This window comes from Aethina tumida, chromosome 6, assembly GCF_024364675.1.
Source record: "Aethina tumida isolate Nest 87 chromosome 6, icAetTumi1.1, whole genome shotgun sequence".
Classification (NCBI taxonomy): Eukaryota; Metazoa; Arthropoda; class Insecta; order Coleoptera; family Nitidulidae; genus Aethina; species Aethina tumida.
In genome coordinates, this window is record NC_065440.1 from 19,268,580 (window position 1) to 19,287,661 (window position 19,082).

A 19,082-nucleotide genomic window follows, 5' to 3' on the forward strand; every position below is an offset into this window, starting at 1 on the left:
TCTAACGGAAATTATAAAAATATTATAAATTTAATATTCAAAAAACGGGTTTACATTTGAAAAATTGCTTGTTAACAGTAAAAAATACTTAAATATGTCAATAAAATTTATTATGTACAACAAAGAAATTGACAAGAGGTGGTTTGTTTATGTGTGACCTGTCAAAACAATATAACCAAACTGTTTCAACGTGACTTTTTCATAAATTTCCATAATTAAGTATTATAAAATGTTAAACACATATTTAACGACACTGCCTTATACAAAATTCATCCTAATCGAAGGTAAACTGGTTAAGAAAGTCACAAAGACGTTAAATTCTTAAAACGATACATATTTTAGATTCATTAGTGGAAAAGGGCAAAGATTTATTTGAATATGTGGTAAAAAGACAATCTAAACGTGCCGCTCGTTTACATTTCGTGGTTTGCGAAGGAATCTTCCAGAGGACTCACACACAGTACAAGCAAAACAATATAACTTTCTATGATGTTGTCAGTAACCAACTAAACTGGACAAAACAGCCGAACATCACTTTAGAAGACATGAACAAGGATGTTAAGGAAGACGACGTATTTATTATCGATTCAATTGCACACGCAAGCCACCTCTTTGGGTTGAGCCACATAATCAGATTTTTAAATGGACTAATCCAGGATAAAGGTCTTTTTTCTCCCACATATTCAATAACTTCATTAATGTTGAACGTTTTTAGGTGTGCAACAGATAATTACACTTTTACACAACGACCTGTTGGTCGAAAAACAATCCAGGAGCATATTCGAACACCTGTGCACCTTAAGCATAAGAGTCAAACCAAAAGTGTTCACAGACAGGCGCCGAATTAAATACAGATACAAAAAGACGGGCGGCAAAATGGTGACGCAGGTGGAGGAGTACAATATCGAAAACGACGTGCTAAACACGTTTAAAATCGAGAGGCCGGAAGCGGAGGTGGTGGAACAGGCGGTGGCGAATTCGGTGGAGCCCGAGAAACTGGCCACGTTCAGAATTGGTTTGACGGAGGCGGAAAAGGAGAGTAAGGAACAAGTTGTGCTGCCCTATTTACCCAAAGGTGAAGGTAAAATTACCTATACCATGGAAGAGATCGATGATTGGGACGAGGAAGATCCCGACGATGACTTGGATATATGAGATTAATTGGGCGCTTCCTGCGCTTTTTCATGTTTAGGCTTATTTAATAAGAAAGTTGTTTATATTTTTTATTATAAAGATGTTGTTGAATTGTTAAGAAATAAATACATTAATTTGCCAGGGATGTGATGATTTATTTATTACCTCAAATTGCATGTTATTGTCAAGAGAGGGTGTTTGAAGAGATTGGTGATTGGGACGTGGAAAGTCCCGACATTGCTTTGGATATTTGAGCTTAACTAGGCGCTTTTAGGGCATTATTTATGTTTAGGCTTATATAAAGACAAAGTTGTTTATATTTTTTATCACAAAACATATTGTTGAACTGTTAACAAATATATTAATTTGCCAAGAATGTGTTGTGTGTTTTAATTTTGTAATTTTATGCCATTGTTGAGAGAAAATTGTAATTTAAATATTGAGTAAACACTATGGAATCATTATTCAATTAAATGCATCTTATAACAGCGTGAAAACTGTTGAAAGAGAAGAGAGAAGATGTTAATTATGCAAGTAGTAATTTGCTTATAAATTAATTAATGTAAATATTTAATTTAGTAGAACTGCAACGAGTGTGAAGACAATATTTATCTTAATATTTGTAGAAATGAGTAATCATCACAAATTGCGTTTTTCCCCTTTGAACAACAAAAAGATATACGCCTAATCAGTCTAGTCACGATTGATGGGTTTATAATTGCCAAACAGGCCATAATTAACTGAAAAAACCAAACCGAAGAATGCGATGATGACATAACAGAAAAGATGTTAGAGACAAATATTTGCGAGGAACGGAAAAATCGCGCGTTCAAGGATCCGTTATTGCGTCAAACAAAATCAAACGCAACGTACACTTTCACTTTGTGATTTACTAAATCGAGACAAGTGCCGTTGCACGTTTACCAATTGATTTCGCAAAACCTAGTATCTTTGTTATTTTTCCGTTGTTTAAAGGTTTAATGGCACAAATCACCCGATTACCAAACCAACCAACAACATGCGCCTTAACTATTAATAACCAATTATGATATTGAGCCTCGTACCTTGATCCGAACGCCCGAAGAAGAATGATTCATTGCCAAATTTCCCAATGCCAAAAATTCTAATCGTGGTACCATTAATTAAAAAAAAAACGGTATCTGTTTAACGGTTGAAAAAACCAGAAAAATGGTGGTGGGGTCCTCTGTATTAATAGAAAATCCCACCTACCAACAGAAGGAATAGTAAATGGTACATTGAAATCGGAATGTCGTGCTGAAGTGTGCGTGTGTCGTAAACTCGAGAAGTAATTGCTGAGTGGTTTTATGAGCAGTTTTATGGATTCGACTTTGAAAATTTTTTGAAAAAGGTGCCCGTTTATTGTTGTGCCACCGTTTTATCATCGGTGTTAGTGGCGGAAAATTGTCGTTCATTTCAAGGATTCATACTGAATAAATTAAAGAAAATTTTTATTCTTATAGTTTTATGTTTGGTTTAACTAATTGTGAATAGGTCATATAATATGGTGCTTTAAATCACTAATGTCTCTCTAAAAATGACTAAAACTATCAATTTGACTACGATATTCAAAATATTGCTTCGATGTCTTTTGATCATTTAATTTGAGATTATCAATGTACTTATTTTGACTACAAACTTTAAGACAGTGAATTTTTTTCACAATTATTTAGAAGAACTGAAACTGTCTCAATTTTGATTAGAGTATTCAAAATATTTTGAAAATTTTATTAAAATAGTGTGTGGTTTGTGTTTAGTGTTAGTGGTGCAACTTCAAGAATTCCTGCTGAATAAATTAAAGAAAATTGTTAAGCTTTTGATAATTATTTAGATGGACTGAAACTGTCTCAATTTTGATTAGAATATTCAAAATATTTTGAACACTTTATTAAAATAGTGTGTGGTTTGTGTCGTTAATTTCAAGGATTCCTGCTGAATAAATTAAAGAAAATTGTTGTTGTTATACTGCATTAAAAATTAATCTAGTTAGAAAAGTCTTGTTGTTGCTACTTGTTATACACAAACTAATTGGTAAATTAACATAATGCTCAACAATGGTTAAACCCAACAAAGCAGATCTTAATGGTTAAAATTATGCAACGTTCCATTAACAATTAGTGTGATAATCACCGAAATATCACTTTCTAAAGTTTCCAACTTAATTTCAATATAATGCCCCTAACATTTACATCAAATACCGAAACAATCCCACGCATCATTCGAACAAAAACCGCAACCAAGAACTGTTCTTGAACAATTATCCTAGTCAATTTGTAGGAATAAATCAAAATGGGCGATTCGAAAGTCGCCGACTTTTATGAGAACCAGCACGTTCTCATAACGGGCGCCACTGGTTTTATGGGCAAAGTTTTGGTGGAGAAGTTGCTGAGAAGTTGTCCAAAAATTGGTACCATCTATTTGCTGATTCGCAACAAAAAAGGCAAGGAGAGTGCTCAAAGGTTGAACGAGTTCCTGAACTGTCCGGTGAGTATTTAAAAATTTTAATTAGAGGTACTTCTCAACATTAGTTTTCCTTGCAGATCTTCGAACAGCTCAAGAACAATCAGAAGGATGTTTTCAACAAATTACAGGTTGTGCAAGGGGACGTGACCTTCAATAACTTAAATTTGAACAATCAAGATTTTACCTTACTAAAAGATAATGTGACCATGATCTTCCACATGGCAGCCAACGTACGTTTCGACCAAGCTCTAAAGCCAGCAGTTTTAATGAACACAGGAGGTACCAAAAACGTTTTGGATCTGGCGTGCCACTTCAAGCAACTGCTTTCTTTCGTCCACGTGTCCACCTCTTATTGCCACTGCGATGAGACGGAACTAAAGGAGCAAACCTACCCCGTCGCAGACAATCCAATGTACGACCATCAAATTGTTAATAAATTGTGTTGTATTCAATTGTGTTTTACAGGAAAATTCTGGACATGGTGCAGTGGATGCGACCTGAAGTTATAAAATCAATAACCCCGCACTTGTTGAAGAACTCCCCCAACACATACGCCTACACCAAAGCTTTAACTGAACAACTAGTGAACGAATACAGTACGGTACTTCCCGTAGCAATTGCCCGTCCTTCAATAGGTAACTAACTTTAAGTAAACTAACTAAGTATAAATCTCATGATGGGTTGAGTTTAGTTACAGCATCTGTTGAGGAGCCGTTCCCCGGCTGGGTGGACAACCTGAACGGCCCCACCGGCATTTTCGTGGGGGCCGGCAAAGGGGTGATCCGCACCATGTACTGCAACCCCGATTTATTTGCCGATTTGGTACCCGTCGACTGTGTGATTAACAGTTTGATTTTGATCGGTTGGAAACGGGCCGTTGAACGGAAGAACGAAACGGACGTTTACCACATCGTTGCCAATAGAGTAAACAACCTTCACACTTAAGTTAACTTGTAACTGAATATCGTTTTGTAGGATAATCAGATTTCCTGGGGAAGGGCTCTGGAAATTGGCAGGAGGCACTTCTTCAACAACCCTTTCAGCGTATGCCTTTGGTATCCCGGTGGCGGCTTTAATTCGAATTATTTCTTGCATATGCTGACTGTTATCTTCCTCCATTACATTCCCGCCTATTTCGTCGACTTTTTGATGATACTCACGAGAAACAAACCTTTGTAAGTACTTTTTTAGCTGTCTGATTGCTGTGATTTATTACGTATACTTGGTTTTAGTTTGGTGAGGACGCAAAACAGGATAACGAACGGTTTATCAATGCTCCAGTACTACACAACGAGGCCTTGGTACTTTCACGATGATAAACTCAGGAGTCTGTACAAAAAATTAAATGAAACCGACAGAAAAACATTCTTTCCTACTTGTATTATGATCGATTACGATCGATATATTTTGAATTACATTTTAGGGGCGAGAAAATATTGTGTACGTGAAGATCCGGAAACAATTCCACATGCCAAAAGAGTACTGAAAAGGTACGATAACAGTAAACGAATGAATTTATATTAACTGCTGTATTTTTAGGCTGTACTATTTGGATTTGGTTAAAAACATTCTGTTGTTTTGTTTATTTATGTGGATTTTTGTATATATCAGTGGATTCTTCTTGAATTTGGATACTTCAATTCACTCTGGTGTTAAACACGTTGTGGTTAAGTGAACGAATGAAATAGTACTTGTAGAGTAGTCATTAGTTTTAATTTTAATTTATATATTATATTTTTGTAACTACTAATAAAATTATACATTTAAGACAGTTCTAAATTAATAACTAAGTTTATTTTGACCACCAAGAAAATTGACTGAATCTGCTTTAATTGTGACTCTTTCTTTTTTAGTTCTTGTTTACGAGGTTTAAAAGAGTTCTAACTGTTTAAAATGTTAAAAATTGTTTCAATTTTGACTATAAAGTTTAAAACTTTCAGTGAGAGTTTGGAAATGATTGATTAAAGCCTTGTTTATTTTGACCAGAAGGTTTAAAACAATGTATTAAGCTATTAATGACCGTTTATCAAGCTAGAATATTCAAAATATTGCTTCAATCCCCTAATTAGAGTTCAGGAATAACTACAATCTCGTTTATTTTAAACAGAATTGTATGTTAAATCGATAACAGCTTTAATCCCGAGTAAAAATCAAAGAAAACCTACCAAGAACGTAATCAAATTAACAGCCCGGGGCTTCAATAATCAAAAACCCTCGTCATAACCCAGTGACAAACAACGACCGGACTAAAACGGGCAACGAAAAAACAATGCCCTACAAACAGGGCGACGTCTCGTACACGATCTGCCTGAAATACGTGCTTCTCATCCTCCTCATCCTGTGCATGAACTGAACCGCCACCCCACCGTCTAAAAGCCCGGGAAAAATCGATACGCAGCATCCCTCTCATCCCTTGCGGAACGCATTCGGCAGCGGGAATGTGAGCGTGACGGTCCGCTCTCGCCCTCGAGGCGGCTTGTTACCATCTCGAGGCCGGCAACATGTTCAGGGGGTGGATTTATTGTTATCTGTGGTACACGAGCATTTTCGCAGGTGAGTGTGGTTTTGGGGAAAGGTTTCCTTTGTGACGGCCGTTGCTTTTACAGGGTATGCACTGCTTTACTGCCCGATAGTACCTCTTTTGTTTGTGTCTAATAAACTCTATCGATACGCCACTGATGTCCTGTTTACGTTTTGGCAGTTTTATCCCACTGTGAGTATTCATAAATACCATTATTTGACACTTTTTTAATTGTTGTGTAGCAATGAAGCAAGTTTATTTGTTTATACTTAATGATTATGTATAACTAATTATAGATAGAATAAACAGAAAATTATATTATTTATTAAACATATTAATTAAATAAATTTGCTTTCAAATCTTCTCGAACAGTACATAATTAATCAAAATTTATTTAAGATACTTTTATTCGTTGTACTTTTGGTTTTCGTTTATTAAAAATTAATTATTTATTGATTTGGCTACTTAAAATATATTTTTAATACATATTATATGCTTTCATTTCCTTACTACACAATCTGGGGAAATATTTAAACATTTCTTCAGTGATTTTTAAAGTTATAAACGTTAGATGCTTGAATTTTCATGTTTGGCTCCTCTAAATATATATATTTTCAATGCACATGTGCAAATTTATAGATTTTATACGCCATTTTGAATTAAACGGATGTATCTCATTATTGGTTTCATCATTGTAGTCCTTTTAATTAAATTAAGTATTTCATAACTCATAAATTGCTTAAAAAAATCATAAAACCTATAAACCTTAAGTCAGATTCGAACCTGAGTTTCTTGGAGATAAATTATTCACTTTTGGAAATGTCGGGCGTTTTAACCAACTGAGTTATCAGAGCGAAACGGCCGGATGAATATTATATGGCATAAACACTTTTTTAAAATGATTAGTTAAACTAAGTAATTAATTCATTGTCTTCAAATGAAACGAAAAAACTTAGATGTTTGTTTAATTTCAAAGATTATTTCCTATTATTAATATTTTAATTAATTCAATTTAATAAAAACTATTGACTACTTCAATAAATCAGTACCAGTGACTTATAAAAGTAAGTTACAAACTTTAAAATGTATCTGTTCAGGCGCTGCTGGAGTTCTTGTGCGGCTGCACGATCCAGGTCAGCGGCGACCCGATCGTGGCCGGCGAGATGAGCCTCATCGTGATGAACCACCGCACCCGCACCGACTGGAACTTCCTCTGGCCCACCGTATATCACTGCGTGCAAGGACCCGGCCGTTTCATGCACTCCACCAAGTTCGTGCTGAAGGAAGTCATCAGACACATCCCGGGACCTGGTCAATTCTCCCTCCATTCTTTAATAGTTCTCTGACTGATTTGATTTTCTTTGGGTTCAGGTTGGGTGATGCAGCTGGCCTGCTTCGTTTACATCAGGAGGAACTGGCGCGATGACTTGAAGACGTTCACCAAGTACCTGACGTACATCTCCGATCTGGGGTACAAGTTTAGTTTGATATTGTTCCCGGAGGGGACGGATTTCACGCCGACGACGAAGGGGAACAGCGACAGGTTCGCCGAGAAGAACGGGTTGGTTAAGTACGACTACGTTTTGCATCCCAGAACGACGGGGTTCACTTACATAGCATCTCAACTGCTGAAGACTCGAAGTTTGGATGCTGTGTATGATGTTACCATTATTTATCCCGACTCTGTACCCCAGAATGAGAAGATGTTGTTCAATGGAGTGTTCCCTAAGCAAGTCTACGTTCATTTCGTCAGGTATTCCTTTTAAACTGCCTCAATTTTGACTACAAGGCGTTGTCCTTCCCTTTTCTTCTTTAGGTACTCCAGTTCGGTGCTGCCCAACGATGAGGCGGATCTCAAGGAGTTCTTGGAGAAGCGCTGGTCGGACAAGGAGAGGACGATAAAGGAGTTCAAGATGACGGGCCAGTTTCTGCACGGGCAAATCCTGAGAAACAACAACAAATGGGAGCTGTACTTCGCCCTCGTTTTCTGGACACTTCTGCCATATTTGGCGCTGACACTCTTCATATTGGTGCCGCACTTCCGCGATCTCGTCATCTATCATTCCTTGGCAATGGTTCTGGTGAATTTCATTGCTGACGGCTTCCAAATGTTCGAGATCGCGTTGTACAATATGAAAAAGTGTCTGTACCGACACGGTGACTCACAACACCTCTAATTTGTGTCCCAATAAATCCCCAATTAAATCCTGACTTGAAATAGTTTAAATGGACATAAAAGTGAGTGAATCTTGAGGTGGAATCTTCGGGTTCGGACGGCTAAGTTAATTTGTCACTTTCTCGTCAGCATCTGACGCAGAATTGCTGGCTGGTTTTAAATTTAGTTGCGGGAATACGCGTCTTTTGATCATTCAGACAAAGATGGCGTGTCCTGTTTCGGTGAATTCCCGTGCCAAATGAACGGCGTCAGCTCGAACTAATTAGGTAAATTGGGTTCGAGTTTTCGTTCGTCGTATTATTTATGTAATCCTAATAAAAATTACGAATTAAAACGCTGCAGCTTCATTTCGCACTTTTATTAAAACAAATAATTTACAAGTAAAAAACGTTTGTCACCAAACCCACACCAAAAAATATCTGCAATTCTATGACATGAGATGTACAACCAACTTGAAAATATAATAAAACACCATCACGAAAAACATACCCTTGCAAAATCGGTCCACATAATATAATCTGTAATAAAAACGTTTCAGTGAACTGAATTGTACCATGGATTGGATGGAATTTACGACTTACATTTTTAGGTTTCTTTGGGCTTTGGGCAAGTATTCAAGTGGTTCATGGAGATTGACTCTTTTAACAGTCATCATACAGTTCACAAGGTAGTCGTGGACGTCGAAATTTTTAGAATCGATTCGATATAACTTCGTTTCAATCTCGTTCATCCCATCCCGCACCATTTCTGCCGAATTGTCAAAGTCCCAGCTTCTTCCAGTGTAAAACTCAAACATTGAAGCTGCCTTTTGTATCCTTCTTTGTGATGTGTACAATCTGCAAGTGGTAACTCATACAAATGTGTTTGAGGGAGAACTGAGAAGATTTAAACTATCTGAAGATGATTAAAACCGTATGAAGTGTTGAATAGAGAAAATAAAGTACTTACATGGGGTCGTAACCTAAAATATAGAGTAATATGTCAACAAAAATAGCAGGAATAAGTTGAAACATGTAGAAATTAAACAAATGCACATATTTATTAGTTTGAATGCTTCCTCCGGGATACCAAAGTACAATGTTGAACGGTACTTCCTCCTCCACGATCTTTCTTCCGGTATCAATAATTTCCTGCCATGTCCTGTTGTTATCCTCCTTCGGAACCACCGCATTATATATGTGTCCGTCCCTACAACAATAACAAACGTCAAACAACAGTAACGGTTGTTGTTCAGCCTCACAGTTTCTTGGTTAGTTTTTCCCTGGTCATCAGCAATATTATGTTCACCACCGCATCGACGGGGATGAGGTTGGCGTACGCGTTGGGGTTCATGTACATGGACCTGATCACCCCCTTGCCCGCGCCCACGAACAGCCCCATCGGTCCCTGCAAGTTGTTCACCCATCCTTTAAGAGGTGAGTCAAAGATCGGTACCACCAACGAGGGACGCAGTATCAACACGGGCAACTTGCCCACCTGTTCGTTGACCAGTTCTTCGGCCAAGGCCTTCGAAAAGGTGTATGTGTTGGGGGTGTTTTGAAGGATTTCTTTGGTCAGCTTATCAGACGCGTCGTCCTTGATCCATTCCAGGCTTTCGATGACGCTGTGCGGGTTCGCTGGCGGTTCGTAGCGGCGTTCCCCCAACACTTTTTCTTGGGGAAACGCGTAGGCAGTGGATAAATGAACAAATAACTGTTAAAGGAAGAATCATTTGAGATAAGACTGGTAAAACACAGTAAGGGAACGTTAATTACTTTTAGTTTTTTACACTCCTTGGCCAGATCCAGCATAAATTTAGTCCCCCTGGTGTTCATGGTGACGGCGTACTTGACGGTGTCGTCGAACCTGGTCGTGGCGGCCGAATGGAATATGAAATCGGCCTCGTTGATCACCAGATTCCTGAAATACTGCGACATGCCCAGATTCGGCTCGCAAACGTCCCCCGACATGCCGGTGCACTTCTTGAACGCCTCCGGATCCCTCTCCCTCAACGTGTCGTACAGCTGAAAAGATTCGTTCAACTAAAGAGAACACAATTTGATACGATATCAAACCGGATTCTTGAACATGTGGTTGATGCGTTCGTTGATCGACATGCCCTTCTTCCTGCGAATGAGGACGAAGATCTGCTTGACCTGACAGCATCTCAGCAGCTTTTCGATCAGCACTTTGCCGATGAAGCCTGTGCCGCCGCTTATGAAGACGGTCGTGCCTTTAAAAACTGCCGCAACTCTGTCTTCCATCCTCAAAATTATCTAAGAAGTTCCTAATTTGAAGGAAGTGTTTAATAAGTTTGTTATTTTGTCGTTTATCTTTGTATTACTGTCCGAATGTTGATTATAAAGTTTCAAATAGTGCTTTAAACTGTCACTCATATTTTGGAAATGATTAAAATTGTCTGAATTTAATTAAAGGTTTAAAATTATTCTTGAATTATAAATAACACTTCAAAATGATTAAAATTTTTTAAATTTGATTATAAAAATTAAATTATTAAATATAGTTAAAATCTACTTATCTTATTTGTGAACACAAGTTTAGAACAGTTTTTATTAATTATTAATCGTACTCTAAAATGATTAAAACCCTTTAAATTGGACTACAAAGGTTTAAAAAGGAGGTAAAAGGTTTAAATTATTAAATATAGTTTAAATATGCCCAAAATTATCTCAGTGGTGACCAAAATGTCCTGTGCTTAAAACTATTAAAAATTATATAACTATTAATAATTATTAATAGTTCCAATTTAATTTAAAATATCTAAAACATAAATTTATCTTTTTTAAAATAGTTCAAAGCAAATTGTTGCTTTCACTCATCATTAGTATTATTGTTAAATTGTTTAGTAATCCATAATAGTGAATGTGCAAATAATGAAATAATCTTAAAATGTGAACAATTGACCTTATTTACAAAGTATCAGTAAATTGCATAATTGACTCGATGATGGGATTACATCTTATAATGCGGAAAAGAGAAATTTTCCTGTCTGCGACTGCGAAAATCTAAATCAATCAAGCCAGTGTCGTAATATATTATTAACCATTTCGTTGATCAATAATTTTTGTCAATAATTGATGCTTGATTGATTTTTGATTGGAGGTTTTTTTCGTGTTATGAAGTGGTTGCTTAAATCCATTCAATTATAAACCATTACTTACTTGAAATAAAAAAAATTCCACACAAAAATCAGGCACAGTAAATTTGCACAAAGGCGACGAAACGTGACTGCGAAATAAAAAGATACACTTTCTTACTTATATACACTTCGCAGGTACAACAATAAAGCAAATTTCAAGTCAAAGTTTAACAGCAATCATTAATATAAACCAATCAATTTGCGGCGAAGTAAATCAAGACTCGAAAACGAATTTTAATGACCAAACATGAACATTCGACAGTTTTACTAGTTAATGCTGGTTTTGTGTGTGCAAAAGTGTGTTAAACGCACCATTTACGCACAATTCCGACGAAAAATTAATATTTTAATTGGTCAATTATATATATTAATTATCGACGAACCCTTTTTTATTTACACTGACGTTCTTGATAATTGTGGAATAACACAAACAACGCTGTGGAAATTAATTAAACATTTTATTTATTTATATCTACATTATATACAAAATAACTGCTAAACCACTCAAACAAAAAAAGTCTGATTATATTGTTTTTTTTTAGAATTTCACAATATGCGAAAACAATTTGTAAAGGTAATAGAAGAGGAAGTAGAAGAAGGCCAGCTTTATGAGCTTATCCACGTAATATAAGCTGAAAAGAAGAAGAAACGTCAGTCAAAATAAGTCTAAACAATAATAAAAAAGGCACTTTGACAACAACTTTTGTTGTAGTGCTTCTAATTGTTGCAATAACTGATTGAGAATGACTAAAACTCTCTTTATAATGATTATAACTATTATGTTTACCTTTTTTGAACCTTCAACATGGTCTTTTCATATTTTGGATCCTCCTTCAGCTGTATCTTTTTGACAGCACGAAGCGAATCAATCAGATGACTCTCCAAATTATAACCCTCGCTATCAATCTTATATAATTTTCTCTCCGTTTCGTTTAATTTTGGCCTCAACTTTGCCAAGACTTCAGCCTCGAATTTCCATTCCTTGAACGTGTAAAACTTGAACATCTCGCTGGCTTTTTTGATCTTCCTTTGCGACTTGAACAATCTAATAAAAGAACGAAACATCAACCTTGTTAGTTATGAAATGATTCGTCGACTTACATTGGTTTGTAGCCGAAAAGTGTCAGGAGTATGTCGACGAAAATAGCAGGAAGATAGTGGAAAAGATAGAAGTTGATTAGGTAAACCCATTTGTTGTCCGTCAGAATACCATCGGGGTACCAAAGGAAAACGTTGAACGGTACCTTCTCCTGTATGATCTTCTTTCCCTGATTTATCACATCCTCCCAAGTAAATTTCAATTCCTCATCTCTTATGTACAAATTGGCCACGTTGTGCCCTCTAGAATTACAACCAACATTAATATTAATCAAACAATAACAGATCAAGCTGATCGTACTTGTTTTCAATGTAGTCCCAAGCTTTTATGAGTATTCCATTGACTGTGACGTCAGCAGGGAACATCCTGCAAGTGTTCTCCTTTCTCATGTAGCAGACACGCAGAATTCCCTTTCCTGCAGCCACGAACAAACCTATCGGTCCTATTAGATTGTTTGCCCATCCTGGATATGGATCGTAGGCGATGTTTCCCACTGGAAAAACATTGTTAATCCATCAAACTTTGTTTAAACCTTCTTTTTTTACTCAAAAGCTTAAACTACTAATTTTAATTTGTCTCAAATTCTTTGATATCTGATTATAAGGATTAAGCAAGTGTTTGAGACTAATAATCATTGATTAAATGTGACTTAAGTTGTCTTAATTTTGTTTAAAAGAATTAAACTAGTGTTGAAATTAATAATTATGGTATAAATGACTCCTCTTTAACTCCTGATGTTTAAACTAGTGTTTATAATTATTAATAAATGATTTAATCTGCCTTATTTTGGACTATAAGGTTTAAAAGCAAACTTACCAATAACTGGTCTGGTTATAACAACAGGCAAATTGTTCACTTCCTTGGCAACAAGAGCTTCAGCAACAATTTTGGAGAATGTGTAGCTGTTGGGCAAATCCGGGAACAAGCTGTAACAATCCAAAATAAGTATCTCAATAATCAGACAACATGGCTTGTAATTACTCAGTCGCAATTCTATTTAAAGCTTCCTCATCAGTCCAAGGAAGTGACTCCAGGATGTTAGCTGGATCCACAGGGAAGTCGTAGATCTTCTCCTCGACCACAGCTTCCCTGTAGTGGGCGAAGGCGGTGGAAACGTGGACGAACAGCTTCAAAACAACAAACACAAGTCAGGCTAAGTACTTTGAGACGTCAGTCAGGTGGTTACCTTTAGATTTTTGCAAGTCTTGGCCAGCTCCAGCATGTAATGGGTGCCCCTGGCGTTGATGACGATGGAAGTCTTGAGCGGGTCGTCGAACCTGGTGGTGGCGGCGCAGTGGAAGATGTACTCGACCTCCTCGGCCAGCACCTGCTTGTAGTGATTGGAGAGTCCGAGGTTTTCGTCGGAAACGTCTCCGGGCACCGGTATGCACTTGTCGAAGGCCTTGGCGTTGCTCTTGCGCAACAGGTCGAACAACTGCAACAACGAGAAGAGTTAAACAACGGCGTGGGGAGGTAATAGACCGGTTTTCCCACCGGATTCCTGAAGATCTCCCTCAGACGTTCGCCTCCGGCCTGGCCCTTCTTCTTCCTGATCAGCACGTAGATGGTCTTCACGTCGGGACAGCATCTGAGGATTTTCTCGATGAGGATCTTGCCCAGATAGCCGGTGGCGCCGGACACGAAGATGGTTCTGTTCTTGTACAGGCCGGAAATTCTGTCTTCGGTCTCCATGGTCTCCGAAAAGTGGTCTGCAATATTTTAGGCGTCTAATAACTTTCTTTGTCGTTGACTTTCTCCGTGAAATTATAAACTAATTATGTTACGCACTTTTTCCCGACGATTACACGCACAACAGCTGAAATAGTTTATATTAATAAAATTACAATTGATGCAACAACGCACCGAAATGATATGTTTGTTACATTATCCATCTAGTTAGGTATTATTCCATTACGAGTGCAAACATTTTTCTTTTCGGTCGGTTAAACTGAATTACGAGATCGCGATAGAATTACGTTCGCTTTTATCCGTTCGTTTTTAATTTGTTGGCTGTAAAAATGGTTGTTGCAACACATTCACCAGTTGATGCACCGTTTCACTTTTACATCCGATCTATCGCCTCTTGAATAATCACATCTATTTTTTTTGCCCAGTGTGGGACATTACCCGAATGAATTATGGTGAGAGAGTGTTGTGTGTGTGTCATTTGAAATTTTAAATAATGGAATTTTTCAACACTTTCTATCAATTTTATAATCATAATGTTCGATCGTTTCAAGAGTTAAGTTTTAGATCAAGGTGAATTGGGCAACGGAACATTTTCATAAACTAGGATATTGTGTAAAGATGCATGTTTATTGTTGTTAACAATTGCAAACCATTTTTCTTGTTGGCCAACGAATTTTATTAAGTTTAATTATTAGAAATAAGTATGAAATTATAAAAATTCTATTGCGTAAGTAATAACTGAGTTAAGTTGAGGACAAATATTTGTTTATTGAAAACCTCGAAACCATAATCAAGGCAATTATAATTTAAATTAATTATAATATCTACAATAAGTATAATTTACCTAAATATCATTACATGCTTATAATTAACATCAAGCATCGTAACAAGAAAACAACAAATTGTCTGCAAATAATTACAATATTTAATTAGCTTTTTAAACTTGTTACTTATGTGGTACACAATTCTCTGATTAAATTTCTAACAAAAAAGTATAAATGGCTTTAGTTGAAAGTTAAAATTGCCTCTTTCTATTCTAAGGTAAAAATAATGTTTAAAATTACTGTAAATCATTAATTAATAGTTTATAAATGTCTAAAACTATATTTATAATGACTGTAAGTCAACGTAAACTAGTGTTTATAACTTAAAAATGATTATTAGCCACAATTTTGACTACATGGTTTAAACTAGTTCTTTAAACTGTTGATAGTAACTAATAATAAATAAAACTGTTTTAATTTAATATTTAAATTATTGACTTTTAATTATATTTTAAAATTGACTCAAATTATTTCAATTCAATAAACTAGTATAGATGATATTAATCATCATGTGTAACCCAATTTTAACTGTTAAAATTAATGTTCTCAACCACAAACCACAATTTAAAAATGTCTAAAATTAATTTTAAACTATTATAGACAATTTAAAATGTGTAAAACTATTCCAATTTTAATTGTTGAGTTTAAAATTAATTCTTTAAAGTATTGACATGTGTTATTAATGAATGAAACACTTTTAATTATAAATATAATTATTAAATTAATGTTTTAAACCAACAACCACAATTTAAAAATGACTAAAACTGATTTTAAACTATTATAGACAATTTAAAATATATAAAACTGTACCAATTTTAAGAACTATAATGTTCAAATTGATGTTTTAAACTATTAACTGATACAATTGTGACTATAATATTTATAAAAATGTTTTAAACTATTAGTCACAGTTTATAAAAGACTAACACTATCTCAAAGTTTAAACTACATATTTAAACTATTCATAATATCTAAAAGTGACTGTAAAACTATTACTGATATTTTAAACTAATAAAAATAGTTTAGAATTGATTGAAATTGTCTTAATATTCAAATAATTAATATAAAATCAAAGAAACTTAAAAGATAATATAATATATTTAATTGTATCCAGATAAAATCCTAAAAATTTCAATCCGCAATTGGTAAATAAAGATTATACTGCCAAAAATGTATAATAAAATAGGATTTTATGGAGATTCCAATGAGTGAGTAAAAGAGAATCAAAATAATTTCTAAAGTTATCCATAAAATTTGTTTTAAATGATTTAAAATTAGTTAATATTATTTATAATGTTATAAAAAATATTAAAAAAATATTTTTATTTATTTTGTTTCTAATTATCAATATATAAATATGCTTTTATTAAATATCTATTATTGAAAATGTATAATATTGATAGATAAATGTTTACAAAATGTTATACTGTCAAAAATTTATTGCAAAACAAAAATATAAATAAAATATTTGGAGATTTCAATGAGTGGGTAGAAATGAATCTCATTAAAATCTAAAAATATATATAAAAAAAATGGTTTAAATTAAGTTTTAAAATATTCTAAATTGTTCATAATTGTATATAAATTTAAAAAAAATCTTTTTTCATCATTTTTATAATTAACCGCATATAAGTACTAAATGTCTGACGTTAAAAATGCATAAGATTAATAAAATTAAAATATTACACTGTAATAAATTCTGTAATAAAATAGAAATTTAAAAGAAATTTTTGGAGATTTCAACGAGTGAACAAGAGAGTCGCCTACAAAATTTAAAAGTGGTAAAAAATTTATTTAAAGTACTTGAAAAATATTCAAAATTGTTTATAATTTTACACCTAGTTAAAAATGTTTTAAAAACTAATTTTTTTCATAATAATTTTTAATTAACAATATATAATAGGACGTTTTAATTAAATTTTTGTTGTTAAAAATGGGTAAAATTATTAAATAAATGTGTTAAAAATATTACAGAGTGATAAAATACTGAACAAAATAGAAAATGGAATGAAATTTGTGGAGATATCAATGAGCAGGTAAGAGAGAATCCCAACAAAATCTAAATTTAGCCAAAGAACTGGTTCAAACTAATTTTAAAGTTGCTTAATTTGATTTCTTTTAATAATCATTTAAATATATTACAGGAAAAAAGTAGAAATTATTCAAATGTTTATATTTAAAAGGATTTCTAAACGCCACAATCGTAAATTGAATTATTAACGCATGTTAAACAAGCACACTAATTAGCGGCTGTTTGATTAAACAATTAGAACTTTTCGCAGTTTAATTGACAACTTAAAGACAACGTAAAATTGTGTAGTAAAACAAATACTAAACACGACGATCATAATTTTTTTACGATCACTTTTATCGCTTCGCATTCGCAGAAGTCATCTCAAAAGTTTACTCACCTCGCCGAACGAAATGGTCGAGCACCAAACAACAAAAACAATAACAACGGCGACGGTCGAGACGAAAATGGAATGGAATGAGGTGAGTTTGAGAGTCGCGCTGGAACTGAACTGTGTGTGTGTTTGGGTCGGTCCGGTGGTCCCAACGAACCCAACGAACCCAACGAACCCGACAAACCCGACAAACCCGACAAAACGACGAAACGACGAAACGACGAAACGACGAAACGTCGAAATTCGAATCCGGACCGGTTTGTTTACGTTCCCCGGTTCGCGATTCGAAACGCGGAAAAACTATGGACGGAACGATTTGCAACTGTGTCTTAATAAACGTCTCTTCGCCAATTAGCGATTTTCTAATTGCGATGATTGGTTATTAATTTTCCTTCCCTCCTCCCTCCTCCCTCCTACCTCCTCCCTCCTCCCTCCTCCCTCGCTCGTCAATCGTCGATCGCCGATCGGGGTCAACGGTTAAATGTGGCAAATGTGGCAAATGTGGCAAAAGTGGTGAACAAATTTAAATATGCACTTTTCGATTTTGATTTGATTTTATCCTTTCGTGATTTTAATGCAATCCAATTAGTCAATCAATCACTATTTCCTGTTACCATTTTTACTGATAAGATTGATTATCATTATTAAATGTTGTATAATCATCTATTTGTAATTGCTCTTACAAATTACTAAATTCTCAGTTGCTAAAACTGACTAAAACTGCCCCAATTTTGACCAAAACGGTTAAGCCAGTGCTTTAAAATTGATTGAAATTTTTGAAATAATGAATTCACTCCTTACTTTCAATTTAAAATGTATAATTATTTTGACTATAAGATATAAATTAGTGTTTTAAAATATATAAAGCACTAGTTTAAACACTTGTAGCGAAAATTTGGGTAGCTTTAATCACTTTAAAATCATAAATAATTTATTAAAATTGTGGTGTAAATAATATAATTTATGAAAATAATCAAAAAACCACTGAAAACTATGGTCAACAGCTGAACACATTATTTTAATAGTTTAAATTACTAATTTAAGCTTTATAGTCAAAATTTGGGTGGTTTTAGTCATTTGTACTACTCTTAATATATTATTTATGGTTTTAAAATGGCTAAAACCATTCATATTTTAACTATAAAGCTTAATATAATGTAACTATTAAAATAATGTGTTCAAATATTTTATTTATATTTCTGTTTTGCAATAAATTTTTGACAGTATAATATTTTGTATACATCAACATTATACATTTTCAACATATTTTTTTTTATATTTTTTATAATATTATAAACAATATTATGTAATTTTAAATCATTTGAAACCAATTTTATGGATAATTTTAGAAATTATTGGGATTCTCTTTTAATTACTCATTGGAATCTCCAAAAAATCCTATTTTATTATAAATTTTTGACAGTATGATGTTTATTTACCAATTGTGGATTGAAATTTTTAGAATTTTGTCTGAATATAATTAAATATATCATCTTTTAAGTTTCTTTGATTTTATGTTAATTATTTAAATCTTAAGACAGTTTTAATCAATTCTAAATTGTTTTTATTAGTTTAAAACACTATTATTAGTTTTACAGTCGATATTAAAAGATT

General features: G+C 34.2%; 5 protein-coding genes across 5 annotated transcripts; 3 read left to right on the forward strand and 2 right to left on the reverse strand.

Moving 5' to 3' along the window:
* The first annotated feature begins 103 nt into the window (after positions 1-103).
* On the forward strand, positions 104-1,279 carry LOC109600185 (elongator complex protein 5). The gene is made up of 3 exons (XM_020016276.2): positions 104-284; positions 343-663; positions 716-1,279. Exons 1-3 carry the CDS (start codon positions 230-232, stop codon positions 1,153-1,155), a joined length of 816 nt encoding a protein of 271 aa, XP_019871835.2. The 5' UTR covers positions 104-229; the 3' UTR covers positions 1,156-1,279.
* A 1,117-nt stretch (positions 1,280-2,396) lies between these two features.
* Positions 2,397-5,381, forward strand: LOC109600156 (putative fatty acyl-CoA reductase CG5065). Its single transcript, XM_020016243.2, has 8 exons — positions 2,397-2,503; positions 3,430-3,636; positions 3,693-4,027; positions 4,081-4,250; positions 4,307-4,539; positions 4,591-4,790; positions 4,848-5,105; positions 5,155-5,381. The coding sequence occupies exons 2-8, from the start codon at positions 3,442-3,444 to the stop codon at positions 5,288-5,290; spliced, it is 1,527 nt and encodes a 508-aa protein (XP_019871802.1). The 5' UTR covers positions 2,397-2,503; positions 3,430-3,441; the 3' UTR covers positions 5,291-5,381.
* Positions 5,382-5,845: 464 nt separating this feature from the next.
* Positions 5,846-8,659, forward strand: LOC109600142 (lysocardiolipin acyltransferase 1). The gene is made up of 5 exons (XM_020016227.2): positions 5,846-6,168; positions 6,222-6,328; positions 7,234-7,447; positions 7,508-7,889; positions 7,953-8,659. The coding sequence occupies exons 1-5, from the start codon at positions 6,117-6,119 to the stop codon at positions 8,311-8,313; spliced, it is 1,116 nt and encodes a 371-aa protein (XP_019871786.1). The 5' UTR covers positions 5,846-6,116; the 3' UTR covers positions 8,314-8,659.
* LOC109607184 (putative fatty acyl-CoA reductase CG5065) lies at positions 8,656-11,557 on the reverse strand. Its single transcript, XM_049968673.1, has 7 exons — positions 11,474-11,557; positions 10,367-10,578; positions 10,067-10,315; positions 9,553-10,004; positions 9,261-9,500; positions 8,894-9,148; positions 8,656-8,830 (listed from the first exon to the last, which is right to left on the reverse strand). Exons 2-7 carry the CDS (start codon positions 10,553-10,555, stop codon positions 8,740-8,742), a joined length of 1,476 nt encoding a protein of 491 aa, XP_049824630.1. The 5' UTR covers positions 10,556-10,578; positions 11,474-11,557; the 3' UTR covers positions 8,656-8,739.
* A 333-nt stretch (positions 11,558-11,890) lies between these two features.
* Positions 11,891-17,779, reverse strand: LOC109607187 (putative fatty acyl-CoA reductase CG5065). The gene is made up of 9 exons (XM_020023702.2): positions 17,475-17,779; positions 14,045-14,259; positions 13,737-13,985; positions 13,532-13,677; positions 13,367-13,476; positions 12,851-13,043; positions 12,553-12,792; positions 12,239-12,496; positions 11,891-12,083 (listed from the first exon to the last, which is right to left on the reverse strand). The coding sequence occupies exons 2-9, from the start codon at positions 14,240-14,242 to the stop codon at positions 11,990-11,992; spliced, it is 1,488 nt and encodes a 495-aa protein (XP_019879261.2). The 5' UTR covers positions 14,243-14,259; positions 17,475-17,779; the 3' UTR covers positions 11,891-11,989.
* Between the last annotated feature and the right edge of the window lie 1,303 nt (positions 17,780-19,082).

What these genes read in the sequence shown, in the direction of transcription:
- LOC109600185 (XM_020016276.2), top strand. Translation starts at nt 230, where the DNA reads ATGTTAAACACATATTTAACGACACTGCCTTATACAAAATTCATCCTA. An exon ending in AAAATTCATCCTAATCGAAG is followed by an intron (nt 285 to 342) that starts GTAAACTGGTTA and finishes TACATATTTTAG; the next exon opens with ATTCATTAGTGGAAAAGGGC. An exon ending in TGGACTAATCCAGGATAAAG is followed by an intron (nt 664 to 715) that starts GTCTTTTTTCTC and finishes GAACGTTTTTAG; the next exon opens with GTGTGCAACAGATAATTACA.
- LOC109600156 (XM_020016243.2), top strand. Translation starts at nt 3,442, where the DNA reads ATGGGCGATTCGAAAGTCGCCGACTTTTATGAGAACCAGCACGTTCTC. An exon ending in AATTGCCCGTCCTTCAATAG is followed by an intron (nt 4,251 to 4,306) that starts GTAACTAACTTT and finishes GGTTGAGTTTAG; the next exon opens with TTACAGCATCTGTTGAGGAG. An exon ending in ACCACATCGTTGCCAATAGA is followed by an intron (nt 4,540 to 4,590) that starts GTAAACAACCTT and finishes ATCGTTTTGTAG; the next exon opens with GATAATCAGATTTCCTGGGG.
- LOC109600142 (XM_020016227.2), top strand. Translation starts at nt 6,117, where the DNA reads ATGTTCAGGGGGTGGATTTATTGTTATCTGTGGTACACGAGCATTTTC. An exon ending in TTTGGCAGTTTTATCCCACT is followed by an intron (nt 6,329 to 7,233) that starts GTGAGTATTCAT and finishes GTATCTGTTCAG; the next exon opens with GCGCTGCTGGAGTTCTTGTG. An exon ending in CAGACACATCCCGGGACCTG is followed by an intron (nt 7,448 to 7,507) that starts GTCAATTCTCCC and finishes CTTTGGGTTCAG; the next exon opens with GTTGGGTGATGCAGCTGGCC.
- LOC109607184 (XM_049968673.1), bottom strand. Translation starts at nt 10,555, where the DNA reads ATGGAAGACAGAGTTGCGGCAGTTTTTAAAGGCACGACCGTCTTCATA. An exon ending in AGGAGTGTAAAAAACTAAAA is followed by an intron (nt 10,005 to 10,066) that starts GTAATTAACGTT and finishes TTCCTTTAACAG; the next exon opens with TTATTTGTTCATTTATCCAC. An exon ending in GAAAAACTAACCAAGAAACT is followed by an intron (nt 9,501 to 9,552) that starts GTGAGGCTGAAC and finishes TTATTGTTGTAG; the next exon opens with GGACGGACACATATATAATG.
- LOC109607187 (XM_020023702.2), bottom strand. Translation starts at nt 14,242, where the DNA reads ATGGAGACCGAAGACAGAATTTCCGGCCTGTACAAGAACAGAACCATC. An exon ending in GGGAGATCTTCAGGAATCCG is followed by an intron (nt 13,986 to 14,044) that starts GTGGGAAAACCG and finishes TCGTTGTTGCAG; the next exon opens with TTGTTCGACCTGTTGCGCAA. An exon ending in AGACTTGCAAAAATCTAAAG is followed by an intron (nt 13,678 to 13,736) that starts GTAACCACCTGA and finishes GTTGTTTTGAAG; the next exon opens with CTGTTCGTCCACGTTTCCAC.